This window comes from Camellia sinensis, chromosome 13, assembly GCF_055761805.1.
Source record: "Camellia sinensis isolate YWXY chromosome 13, ASM5576180v1, whole genome shotgun sequence".
Classification (NCBI taxonomy): Eukaryota; Viridiplantae; Streptophyta; class Magnoliopsida; order Ericales; family Theaceae; genus Camellia; species Camellia sinensis.
The window spans coordinates 65,290,211-65,304,255 of NC_138973.1; the positions used below are offsets into that span (position 1 = coordinate 65,290,211).

The following is a 14,045-nucleotide window of genomic DNA, read 5'->3' on the forward strand; positions in this document are numbered from 1 at the left end:
AGAAGCAGTTGCGGTGCTCCAGGCTCTGCGTTGGGCATACAACTACGACATCACAAGTCTGCTTTTACAAACGGATTGCTTAGTACTAGTACTGTTATTTCAAGACCATGATTGGTGTCTCCAATCTATTTTGACTAATATATTGTATTATTGTAAATTTTTTCATCATGTTGTATTAGAGAAGGTAGAGAGAGAGAGGTGGTTCAAGATGCCCACCACCTTGCAACTGCTGTAAGACAATATTTTTAGCTTAATATATTTGCGTTCCTGTGGTTTGTTCTCAAAAAAAAAAAAAAAAAAAAAAAAAAAAAAAAAAAAAAAAAAAAAAACCTTTTTTACTATTTTATGTAAGAAATAATGGGTTTGTTTGGGAAGTGAATTGATTTTTTGATTATTTTAATTTGAAGTTAAAAAGTCTCGTTTGAGAATGATTTTTTAACTTTTTTATGAAAGAAAGAATATTATAATTATGAATTGAATATGACATTTTATCCCATTAACTTAAAAAATTTATTTTACCTTTTATAACTAAAATAGACTCAAACCCATTCCGACCCAACTTGTCAAACGAACCCAATGTGATTCAAAATAGATTAATTCCTTCTATCAAAACAATGTTTGTACAGTGACATCTAGAGTGTCTTGGGTCTCAAAAAAAGGGTCCAAGCATTTTTCGTTGATCCAGGGTCGAATCTTGGGGAGTGTGGAAGTGTTCTCTTTAAAGACCCCTCTCTGTACTCTCGTTTGAATCTTCGGCGGCCTGCGGCGCATGGGTGAGCTCCACCCAATGCCTTGGTAGTGGGTCCCCCACATTGTAAGAGTTAATTCCTAACTAATAACCGATTATTCCGGGATTAGGGCTCACAAGGAGCGTGATGGCACCTCAGATCGCCTTTTCTCTTGTTCGAAAAAAAAAAAAAAAAAAAAAAAAAAGCATTTTTCGTTGAATAATAAAATTACAGACAGAACACTAGACACGCTGCTCGAAAATTGTGTACCGTAAAAGGAGTCAAAACGATGAGTCTTCTGAAATTTTTCATGTCTGTGTTGAAGGTCAAGAAATTCGCCGTCTCGTATGCTCCGATTCGTCTTAATGATATTCACAGACCAACACTAAGAACCATCAGTACGAAAATGTCGGCCGAGTCATCTTCATCCCAACTCACTCACACCATCCACTTGCCGATTCAACTCTCTCAGCCGGTCCAGATCGTCGCTGCCCCTGGTGTCTCCAGTTCCGACTTCAGGCAATTCCGATTCATCTCATTTCTTATAATTTAAGTTCTACTTTAGTTCTCGTAGCTGTAATTTTCACCAGTTAAATTTTACATTTTTTTAATTTCGTTACAAAGTGATCCTCTGTAATTTGTGTTAAAATTTTCAACAGAAAAAACCACATGACCAAAGTGGGATTAAAGTATATATAATGAATAAATTACACTAATGGTATTATAATTTTTTTTTTTTTTAAATTCTACTTTGGTTATCTAGTTTCATAAGTATTTAAAAAATTTTCATAAGTATTTTTTTTTAAGTTCAAAATATTAAGGACACATGATAGAGGGATACCATTGTAACAAAACTAAAAATATAGGTTGCAAATTGTTCAAATATACTTGGCTTAAACTACAAGACTATTGGTGTAATTTACCCATTTAAATTTGATGAAAAAAAAAAAAAAAAAAGATATGATTGTGTGCCACATATATAAATGTAGAAATTTAGAAATATTTTCATGGTGGAGGTGATGTTTGATATCCTGATTAGGTTGATGGGCCTTATGAGTACTATGAGATTGAGTGATGCGATTAGCAATGTGATGGTTATTAGATTGAAAGTAGTTGCTTTTGTTTCGGCACAATATCAGTATGTTGGGACTAAAAGGATGCGGAGTTGCCCAGCTCCCTAACCTAATGTGGCACCAGACCAGACAGGTAGGTTAACGAGGTTCTCTTTGCCTTTGTTTCCATTTTCGATGGTCTTCCCTTCTCTTGGCGATTGGTAGAACTAGAGAAACCTAGAGAAGGCCTTTTCCTTAGGCTAGAAGGCCTCTAATGGGACGCATTTACCCATTTCTTGGGTAGTCTCTCAACTATAGTCGAAAATATGTGAAATTACATAAAAACTCTCATTACATAAAAGTTGATTTTTTTGTTTTTGTAAAATGAGGCAAAAATAGTTTTTTTTTTTTTTTTCCACCTCCAATCTCATGGGATAGAATGAGCAATCCCACCCCCAATGGAATGCTAATCCCACCCTTTTAGAAGGATTCATAGTCCCATGGGACTTGAGAGTCTCTGCCATTTTTTCACAACCTAACGTGATCTATGTGGAGCCCACGAATTACTAATCCAATCCCCATCCTCCAAATCGGCAATCAAACATTCCAACAACACAATCTAGGTGATGGCCAAACACCATGATTTTTTAGACTCATTTTACAAATACACGAATATGTGTGTTAGTGTCCTCTGTTTGTTACACACATGTATCTATGTATGCAATGAACTCTTAATTGTGGCCTAAAGCATTTCCAATAGTACTAGCCATTTTAGGGCCACTCTACTAGTCTTCCATTTGAGTTGCTATAGGTAAAATTTGGCAAGAGTTGAAGTTGAGAGCTCTCCCGTGGTCTGCCATTGGAGCTATCAAATTATAATGTCAAACCTTATGGCAAATATATTTGAGCTTGCCACTTGTGGCAATGCATTTTCCAATAAAGCTATCTATTTAACTTGCTACTTTTAACCACTAGTGCTTTCTTTTTGTTTAATTTACACTCTCAAAGAAGAGAGAAAAAAATGAGGAAGGAGGAAGAAGGGGCTGAGAACAAATTACTAATTTGTGTTCACACTATCTACCCATTCTCAACAACATTCTTTTTTCTTTTTTTTTCTTTTCTTTATTTATTTGAATTTACACTCTTCAAGAGAAGAGGAAAAAGAAAAGGGAGATGGAGAACAAATTATTTTTTTCATGTTTAGCTATTGTAGTTTTACTCTCTTAATGTGGCTAGCCAAGAGGGGGAGAGTCAAAATGGTTAGCCCAATGGCTAAGCATGTTGGAGAGGCAAAATGGAGGGAAGGCTAGCTTAAAAATCTAAAGCATTTGGCTACCCTAGTGAAGATGCCCTAATAAAATGATCTAGGCTAGTCTTGTTGATGGGGATCAAGAAGCATGAAGACCTATTTTGGGTGCAAAAGCTGTGAACATAAAGCCCAATAATTTTAGGAAATTTAGTTTAGGATTGTTTCTAATTTTACTTATTTCTAGTTTTTTCTCAATTTTTTTATTTGGTTATGGAACGTGCATATTGGATTGTGTAAGGAAGATACTCAAGTTTTGATAATTCAATATTGATTCAAAGAATTTTTGAAACCCTAGTTGTCTCTTTGTCTTCTTTACTGAAAAACAACGCCCAATTAATACACATTAATGTGTGTTTGAAAGGAGAAAGATTAAGTACGCATCTAATCTTTGTCATAATGCACAAAGTGGTGGTCCCAAAACTTGAACCCATAACCTCAAGATTATTAGGCCAAGTTTTAACCAAGTCTTCTCTAGTCCTACACTAATTGTTTTTCTTGTTTGTTTTGTTAGTATTAGTTATAGAAGAACTGTTGTTGAAGGATGGACTTCTATTGATCACAACTGTCCATCTTTATGAGATAATTAGAATTTTTTTTCTATGCATTTGGGTTATGTGAACTGTACATGGTATTGTAGGAACGCCATTGAATCCTCTTTGTTCAAGCAATGGCTGAAAAACTTACAAACTGAAAATGGGATACTGTCTAATGGGGCTATGTTCTTGAAACAAGTGCTTATCCAGGTATTATTTATTTGCAAGTGTCGTTGGAAGCTCACAACCACTAATTTGTGCCGTAAATTTTTTCTAGTAATCCAATGAATTATTTTTTATGGTTGAGTTGTGCTCTCATCCTTCATTCTATTGGTTGTTTTTTTAGTTGTGTTTTTGTTTTTTGCAATTGTGTTTTCATAATTCTTTGGGCTAGGAACAAGAACAATATTTCACACGAATCCATTGACGACTGTAGCCTTAGAAATAATTACCTTTCTTAATTTTAAATTATATTGTAACAGCCCATCTTTTCCAAGGAATCTTAATCCATCTGTGAGATTGTGAAACCCTTGAAAAATGTATTCTCTTTAAAACCCTAATGTTTGGATTATTTCCTTAAAGCCCCTCAGTTCTTTGACTTATTTCGAATCTTGTCGGTTAGCATTTTTTCATCGAAACAGGAATATCCTAGCCAAATTAGGTTCCTTAGCTTAATTTAATTTAATCTTACATAAGTAAGGTTCCAATACGTGAATTTAATTCCAAGTCCTCACTTGTTTTATTAATTTCAAGAATTTTCCCAAAACTAGTACATGTACTTTTGGACTATAGGTACCATCAATCAATTTGAGATCTATATATATATACATTGGGAAATGTGTCCCTAGTATTTGAATTGAATAAAAAATGCTCCATCTCCCTTCCCAATGGCCGGCCACCCTAGGAAAATGTGAGGGGCCTATTTTCAAGAATTGCAATTATGATCCTAGCACTTAGTACCCCTAAACCTAGGGTTTTGTTCCCAATACTAGTTTCATTTCAACTTAAGACCAACTAGATATTGTCTAATCCCATGATTAAGTTCCCTAATCACTCCCTATTCCATTAAATTCCAAGTAAATCCTAACTTTTCCATCCAATTCCAACTAGTGGGCTTTTATGTCTTTTTACACCAAAATTTGCCTATAAATACCACCACCCCTTAGCTTGGCAAACACAAACAACACACTCACACACACATTCGGCCTAGAGGAGAGAAATGAGAGCAAGAGAGAAGTCTTGTGAGGAAGAGGAAGGAAGAGGAGAGCCATCTTGTTCAAGCCTAGCAAGTAAGCCACAACACAACCTTCTCTTTCATTTTTCTTTTTCAAATACATGTTCTTAAGGGTTCTAAACATTATTTTCAGATGTGTTATTGATGAGTTACTTGTGTTAAAAATGATAAGTGTTGAGCCATGATTCTACCTCTCTTGTAGTTTCTCTCATTTCGGTATAAAACTATATTTTTCATACCAATCTCTCAAACTTTCCAAAGGCACACCTTCAAGCAAATTTTCTGAGTTTAATATATGTTAGTTAGCATGTTTTCATCACAAAAGAAATGAAAATTTTTCCTTAGTGGATCCCTTTTCTCACAAATCTTCTTGTTTTGGGTATTGTGCCTTAGAATCTGTTTTCGCAGCCAACTTTCAAAATTTCTGGAAAAATGTAGAAAATTATTCTGGACCTCTATTTTTGTGTCAAAATCTTCCTTAAGGAGTTAGCTTTCAACTAAAATTGGTTTCATTGAAAAGCAGTAAGCGGTTTGCAAGAAAATCAAATTTTCATAACGGTCGACGAATCTGGACAGCGCTGAATGTTTTCTAAATAACTTAAAATCTAGAAAAGCTATCCTATTTTCGAAATATGTTCTGGAAACTTGATTAAGTTCTCTACGAACCATAGGAAGGCCGAGTCCGGTGAAAAATCTAAAATAGTCCTTTCATTCTTCCTTATGTGGTATTGAATCTGGAAATTCTGTTGTGCATGGGTGCTTTATGCTCTCGTGTTCATGAGAACGCTTATTAGCTTCTGATCATATCTTGGCATGATATTGTACGTGTTATGGTTATGTTCTTTATCTTCTTCATCTTAATGATGCATGCTTATGTGGATATTATTATCTTGTTAAGTTGGTCTAACCTTCATTTAAAACATTTAACTCCACGGAAAACGTAATTGGGATGGTATTGGGTTTTCGGTCGCTTGAGTAATGAAAAGATGATAATATGTGATGTATGGATTGTTGGGCCCTATTTGGAAGTTAAAGTCTTGCGCAAGTGGTTTTCGGAACCTTTGAACAGAGCGGTTGTATTCGACCCTAGGTGGTTTGGTGCGAGGAGGGATTTGGGCAAGGTCCATTATTACCGTCTCTTTTGAGGCCCTGCGGTTGGCGCTACGCGGTTTATAACCGTTGGTAGGCATCCGAGGTTAGTTCTGCAACAAAGCAGCAAAAGAGGGGGCATATCGAATAATCCGCGTCCGATTCTTGTGGTTGGGAGGACAAAATCTCTTTGGGGGATTTCTGGTTTACTAACATCTAACTTGTAACCCTTTGTTTATTTAGTTGAGTATCATGCTTTACTACTTGATGTTATATTTGTGATTGTGTATTGGATTGGGAAAAAGGGACGGGGTGTGTGTGTGTTTACTGGGCATTCAAAGCTCACGACGTATCATGCCAGGTGCCGAAGAGGAGCTTATAGCTGCAGACAACGAACCTGAAACCTTCGAAGACTTTTGGCTATCTTAGGAAAGTTAGAAATTCCTTTGATATTTTGTAAGACTCATATGAAGATTTAAATTTTCTTTTTGGGATGTAATATAATGGAACATGCTTTTGAAATTAAGGATATTCGTGGTTGTAATGTACTTATATTCTAATATTTATATGTATACACCTTATCGTTGCTTATGAGACCTTGTGTCAATACATTTTAAGATCTGTCAAAAGGGTAATGCGCTGCCTAAGAAAGCTGAACTTAGAAGGGAGGCTAATTTGACTCCTCCGGCGATCTGAGATCTTACTTGGTTATTGACCATAGGACTCATTAGTGACTCTCCCTTGACTGCAATTAATAGTGTAGATTCGGGGCGTCACAGAGATTGTTGGAAAATTGCAAGAAAATGGAAAAAAAAGAAAGAAGAGATTTCAGGTGGGAAAATGATGGACCATCAAATGAGTGAAGAGATCTATACACAAAGAAGGGTAAGGGAACTAAGCATAATACTGCAGTGCATGAACCAAGTACTTTGACTTCACAATCCAACTATTTTTCTATACTTGATGAATGCACAGTGAAAGATGGGGTTTATAAAGGGTGTGGCCCTTAGTTGCACGAAGTGGGGCCGGTGGCTGGGATGGAACCGCACTGTCACGGTGCACTGCTAGGTTGGGAGCGCCTCCGGGAGAGCTTTGTATTATGTGTATATATAATGTAACATCAAAAATAGAAGATTTTCTTTTTTGTTGGGTTTATTCAAAAACTGATTGGCTTACATATTAAAGCAAGAGTGCTTACTGATAACATCCTCTCATTCTTGTTCTTGTACTACTTCTCTTCTCCTCTTATTGGTAACAGGGGGTCGATATGTTTGGCAAGCGTGTTGGTTTTGTTAAGTTCAATGCAGATGTGGTTGATAAGGCAACAGGAAAGAAGGTATTTCATCAGCCAGATGGTTTCCTTCTTTGGATTCATGATTTAGCATCTCAGTGTTTTGCATCTGAATTTAGATCATGCCCTAGTCTTTTTTTTTAAATTTTAATTTTTACATTCTTTCTTTCTTCAACTGAATTTAAACATGCTTAGGTTCCAGGTATTGTGTTTGCACGTGGGCCAGCAGTAGCTGTGCTGATCCTTTTGGAGTCGGATGGCAAGACTTATGCTGTGCTTACTGAGCAAGTACTGTGTTTTTGTCCATACATGTATTTTATTTTATATTCTTAATGAAGTGTTCGAATTCTTAAAATAAGTATAATTGTTAGCTAATGAGTTAGACAGCAATTCTGAGATTTATTGTGTTCTGTTCTTTCATTTCATGGAGATCTTTATAAGAATGTGTGTTTAAGGCTAGGGTACCTGTTGGAAGGCTTATTTTGGAATTACCAGCTGGAATGTTGAATGGTGACAACGGTGATTTTGTGGGTACAGCAATTCGGGAGGTCTCTCTCTCTCTCTCTCTCATATATATAAATAGCTAGTGCATGAATGTGAGCATCTTATTGGCTGCACATAGCAATGATGAGTTTAGCATAGGGTTATGCTCTGGCAATAATTTTAGCCCAGTTCCATGTCATTATTGGTTACATGGTGTTTCTTCACTTTAACCTTTTTATTAGTTGGTCATTGCCTAATAGCTTGCAGAATATACTTTTCATCCCATTCTTTTGTTGTGTTTTTCTTCTTTTATTTTTTACCTTGCGTCATGATTCTTGTGTTACTTTTATGTGGCAGGAAGCCATAGCTTGTCATTTGTAGTTTTGGTTTAGTAACATAATTACAATCTTGAAATTTCTTCCTACCTTTGTTTTATTTGGGTGCTATCTAGTATTTTCCTTGAGTTCTTTTTTTATGGCTTTATCTTTTTTGTTTTTGTTTTAATCATTATTAACTAGTTCATATATTGATTAGTAGTGTTCGAGTCTATGATTCAAGGATCGTATCAAGAGGAATTGGGTGGTCCATACAAGTTAGGAATGCAAGACATTTAACAACAATTCTGACTTCATTTACTTGAAAGTTTGTGCAAAAGAATTGTTCTATGGCCATAATTTTTTTCATTGTTTGATTATTTTTTATGCACTTTTTCTTTACCAGTTTGATTGATTGGAAGTGATTGATACATTTTAATTTTATCGTCAAGAACAACTGTCATTCTTTGGCATAAAAATGCAGTTAAAATGCACAGATAATTTTGTGTCAATAATATGTCCAAATACACATTGAACCACTAGTTTGCTTATAGGATCTGAGATCCCCTACCTGACGCATTCATTCTGTTTCAGCATATTAATGCATCCTTAGTTATTTATATATATAGAATTTTATCGCTCAAACGTCTTAAATGAAACTGACAATCTCGACTTTAAAGAGATAGGACTCTCTCTCTCTCTCCAAATAACAAGGGATGATTATTATAGAGGATGAGTTCTCAGAACATCTTAAGGAGGGCAGATCTTGAGTTGAATGGTGATTTAAATAGATAGATATTACAATTGATGGGTTTGAAATGAACATGTATGATTTTCATAGACATTACATGTCATATGTATTATGTGTTAGTAAGTAGGTAACGTCCTTGTGTTATTGTCAAGGCTACTTTTTGCTACATGCATGATCATCCAATGGTTACTATCTTTTATGTAGTCAGCTATTTATGCATGATCATCCAATGGTGTACTATTTTATATGTAGTCAGCTATTTATGCTAATCTTGTGTCGTACTTGAAAGTTGAAACCACTCAAGATTAGCTGCAGTATGTACATTTGATTGAAACTCTAGCTTAAACTATTCCATGTGAAACGTATGTTATATGCAATTTTCCTGAATGTTTATATTCTAGAGATTGTGTTCACTTGTTCCATTTTCAAAAACTTATTCATTTTACATTCCTAACAGAATAGACTTGCAGTCTATAAGGTTAAATGGAAGAACCAGAGTCAGTGAAGTTTTAAAATTATGATTTGAATCAGATGAATGTGACAGGTTGAGGAGGAGACTGGTATTCACTTGAATCTAGAAGACATGGTTGACCTCACAGCCTTTCTAGATGCATCAACTGGCTGCAAAGTTTTTCCTTCTCCAGTATGAAGTTTCACATTCTTGTTTTTCTTTTCAACTGATGTTTTTAAGATTTGAGAATTGTTTGGTGCCAGGAGCAATTAGTGTTTTAGTAACTTTAATTTTAAACTCTTAATTGCCATTACAGTTTTATAATTGTTACAGTAAAAACCATAATTTAAAAAATATATATTATTAAACATTATTATATTCATAGAGATACATATGTCATGCAGAGAGTCCAGAAAACCATCATGACTAAGGACGGTTTAGCTCTATCTAGAGCCGTTTTATTCCGTAAATCTGGGTGATCATCTAATTACCTCCATCTATTCCAAAAAGCATATACAAAGAATCATCATCATTATTAAACACCTGTTGTATGCATCACATGGGCCCGTGGGATTGTAAATTAAAACCCCAAACTTTCTGAATTCTGTACAATTCAGTATAACCCATCCATGGGTAGTAAATACTTTTGTTTTCTCAACATCAACGTGCACTATGTATAATACTGGGAATAATCCCCAATTTGCCACTGCTCAATTTTTCTCATAAAGAAACTTATAGGATGTGTTTGGATTATGGATTTGAGTAGTGATTCATAGAAGGACAGGACAAGTGGAAGGAGAGATGGCAAAATTAGAAGCTAAAATTTTGTCACTTTTCCCTGTGCTAAAAATTTATTATTTTGGAACAAAAGTGTGTCATATTTTGAAGCATGCATTCTAAAATGTAAATTGCTCAGGTATTAGTATTTTCTAATAACATTGCCCCTGGTAGTGGTGGGTGTTAAAAGGTGGCAATTGGTGTGGTGAACAATAGGGAGTACCAAAGGCCAAGGATGATAATTATAAATATGAAATTCAGACTTCTTATTTTTTTATTTTTTCCTCACTTTAATTCTGGTGTTTTTTTATTAGCTACATATGATATGACCATTTAACCCAGTTGAGCATGGTATATATTTCTGAACAATTTGTGTCTAATTATATAGTGCACTTCAGAATCTGGTGTTCTACTTTGTTCCTCTCTTTGTAGAATTCTATGTAAGAATACAAAATATGACAAAACCATTCAACTCAGCCAAATTTTCTTGCAAGAATCATATTTTCTCATTATTATTAGTTCAGTAAAAGTAATTGTTGGTTTTTTCCATTGTTAGGGAGGGTGTGATGAAGAACTTAGCCTGTTTCTATACAGGGGACATGTGGGTAAAGAAATTATCGCTCAGCTGCAAGGAAAAGAAATGGGTCTTCGTGAAGAAGGTGAGTTGATCAAGGTGCATGTAGTTGCTTATGAGAAACTTTGGCTTGCAACAGCCGATGCAAAAGCTCTGATGGCCATTGCCCTGTATGAAATGGCCAAGAGAGAAGGGCTGCTACCTCCTCTGAGAAGCTCACCCACCAACTCTTGACATTTTACATTGTATATTTAAATGAGGTTCTAATTTGTGTCGTCAACTAATTGGCCTTGTGCATCCTAGATCGCCAGTGACATTGCTCTCTTGTTTGGAGATTTTGACACTCAAAACATCACTTTTATGTCCAAATAGAGAGTATGTATTTAGTTTCCACTAAAATTTATGATGGATATGTAAATAAAAATTTGTGGTTTAAACTTTTTCACCATTGACCTTCTTTTAATATTTAGTGTGGATGCAATGAGCACTTCAATGCTTGTTATGAAGCTTGATGTATAGATTTTCTTCTCGCTGCAAGCCCTACTTGTTATGACCGCCATTTTTACTGGGTATCTGTCACTTGTAAAATGAACTACGGCTTGGAATTGGGGAATGATCTATTACCCAATAACCTTTTGTTGATTTTCTTTTATTAAAAAGTTTCTTCTTTTATCACTCTTTGTCGGATGAGAAAACTAGCAGGGGACCTGCCCAATAGGCTGTACAGATTGAAAAATTAGAAGTACAAAAAAAAAAAAAAAAATTTAAAAAAAATTTGTATGATTTTTTTTTTTTTTTTTTTGGACACATTTGTATGAATTGTTGGGTGAAAATAACTTATGGATATCCATCAAACTTGCAAGTGTAATTTTTCCTTCCAACTATGAACAATCCAATGAGCTGTGTCCATTATTAGCCATTTTTGTTATTCTTGTTTGTTGATAGTTATATTAAAGACGTAATTTTAGAGCTAAATTGAAGTAGCAAAAAATAATTAGCAATGTTAGGTATCATGAAAATAACAAAAACGCTAGAGGTTTTGAAAATTCTATCAAAAGTTTTACCAAATGTCTCACATAGGTGTGGGACCCACTCCCACATTGTGTGGGTCCCACACCCATGTGAGACATTTGGTAAAACTTTACATTTGGTAAAACTTTTAGTAGAATATTTGGGGTCTCTAGCATTACTCTGAAAATAATCATGAAAGCTTTGTGAACCTTGGATTACACTTAAAATAAAACACCACACACTAATTAAGGTAATCTAAGAATCATAACTCTTTCATGATGATTTTCATAAAAAAAATTTCATGATCCCTAACTTTTCTCAAAAACCATTCCCCTAATATTTCTACACTAGTTAACAAGTCATTATGATGAGATCTGAAAAGGTTGAAACAAACAAAATTCAATGAATGAGAATACCTTGGCTTGAAAAAATCAAGCAAATGTGCAATCAAAAGTTTTTTTTTAATTTTTATATTTTTCATTTTTGAAAAGAAGAATACTTGAAATACTTGTTTTCAAATGCAAAATTATTATGTATTAATTTTTCTTTATTCTTTTTAAAGATGAAAATTCCTAATAGGTAACCACAAAATAGACATTAATGGAGGAAAGGTAAAAAAAAAAATAGAAGACAATTTGGAAAGTGAGCAACTCTTCTCAGGACTCTATACTCTCCATGCCTATCAAGACTCCATTTCATGGGTCTCACGGAATCCAAGATATTGATCCAAACTGCAAATCTTGTAGGCATCGAAAGAAAAAAATATTTATGTAAAAAATTATTGGATATCAATAGACATATTAATTTATCGTATTTTGTTTAATAAAATGAACACTAGTTTAAAATTATATCATAAAGCAAAATACGATTAGTTAATATATCTATCGATGTCCAACCAAACAAATATTTTGTTTAGACATTCTTCCATTTAAGGCTTATGAGATGAACGGTTTGGATCATTGTCAAAGGTGTTGTGAGGCTTACAAAATAAAATCTTGAGAAGTATGGAGAAGATAGAGTCTTAACGGGAGTTGCTTCCCTTTGAGAAAGAGATAATCTCAAATAAATGGTGAGAAATTTCAAAATACATGGAATGAAAACAAAGAAAAAAAAAAAAAAAAACCAAAAACAAAAACAAAAAATCTACTTTAAATCTCAAATAAATGGTGAGAAATTTGACATTAAAAAAAAAAAAAAACTACTTTGGAGAGATCATTTTGCCCCTTGTCTTTTCAATAAATTACCAATAGATCATAATAGTTAAACTTAATTCTTATCAAGTTCTATTAAAAACATGTTCTAATAAATTCGTCGTTAAAAATATTTTTTTGTGATGATTTTTTACATGTCGCTAAAAATTGACAATTAATAAATTTTTTTTTTATCATAGTTTTTATAAGTTGTCGCTAAAACTTACAATTAGTGACGTTTTTATGTAACACTCGCTAAAAATTAAATATTAATAATTTTTTGGGACAATTTTTTAAAATTGTCATTAAAATTTATAATTAGTGACTTCCTGTGATAAAATTTTTAAACTGTTATTGAAAATTAACAATTAGTGATTTTTTTAATACTTTTCGATAAAAAATGTCATTAATTCTCACAGGATCTGTTGAATAATAAGTGTACTTATTAGGATCTACACGTAAATTGCTTCTTTTTTTTTTTTTTTTTTTCTTCTCTCATTCTCTTTTCCATTGCAAATTAAACTTCTCTCAAGCTTGATTGTTGCCGAGCTCCATCAATTCATATTCAGCCAAAAAAACAAATTAACACAGATATATTAGAGAAAAGTACCAATACAAAAGTATATTAATTCCTTAGTTTTTATGTATTTTTTAATTAATGATTAGAGAAGATATGAGAGAAAAAAATTACCTTATGTTGAGTTTACAGACCGTGATAAGTATAGTTCACTGAACCCTAAGTAGGTCCAATAGGAGATTTGTGGAGCCTCCCCTACTTCTTCCGTGTCGTCATAATTTTATACTTATAAATAGATGAAAGAGGAAGGGAACATCTCTTTTCTATAAAAGTATTGTATTATTTTTTTATCATAATGAAAACTACAGCAACCATGAATGTAACCCTATTCTGAAATGAACCACATAACATAAATATTTGTGTTCTTTTGGGTGTAATTTCTTTTATTCATTTTATCTTTCTTGTTTGTTATTTCAAAGAGTCAATTCCCAACACCTTCGATATTCTAATTTATCGTCACTTTATTAAATTTGAAAAGTAAATCTATCTTTTAAATTAGAATAACGTCCTTGCATAAAACATTCAGGGGATAGAGAATTTCAATTTGGTGTATATTGTCTATTGGATCAAATATAACCATCTAGGGTGAACCCAATTCGGTCTTTCATCTAGAAATTTGATGTCACATAGTTTCTCATAACCATTGGATCATCCAAACAGATCAGACTTCCAACTTCCAAC

The 14,045-nt window shown here is 33.7% G+C and overlaps 1 protein-coding gene across 3 annotated transcripts; it reads left to right on the plus strand.

The window, feature by feature from the left end:
• Nucleotides 1-942: 942 nt before the first annotated feature.
• LOC114267622 (nudix hydrolase 14, chloroplastic) lies at nucleotides 943-11,034 on the plus strand. Of its 3 annotated transcripts, none has more exons than XM_028208688.2 (7): nucleotides 943-1,247; nucleotides 3,727-3,832; nucleotides 7,204-7,281; nucleotides 7,432-7,524; nucleotides 7,692-7,784; nucleotides 9,329-9,427; nucleotides 10,607-11,034. In XM_028208688.2, exons 1-7 carry the CDS (start codon nucleotides 1,018-1,020, stop codon nucleotides 10,619-10,621), a joined length of 714 nt encoding a protein of 237 aa, XP_028064489.2. In that variant the 5' UTR covers nucleotides 943-1,017; the 3' UTR covers nucleotides 10,622-11,034. The 3 variants fall into 3 exon arrangements, with proteins under 3 accessions (XP_028064489.2, XP_028064487.2, XP_028064484.2); XM_028208683.2 differs by having other exon boundaries at nucleotides 948-1,247; nucleotides 10,569-11,034; XM_028208686.2 differs by lacking the exon at nucleotides 9,329-9,427 and having other exon boundaries at nucleotides 944-1,247; nucleotides 10,569-11,034.
• The last annotated feature ends 3,011 nt before the right edge of the window (nucleotides 11,035-14,045 follow it).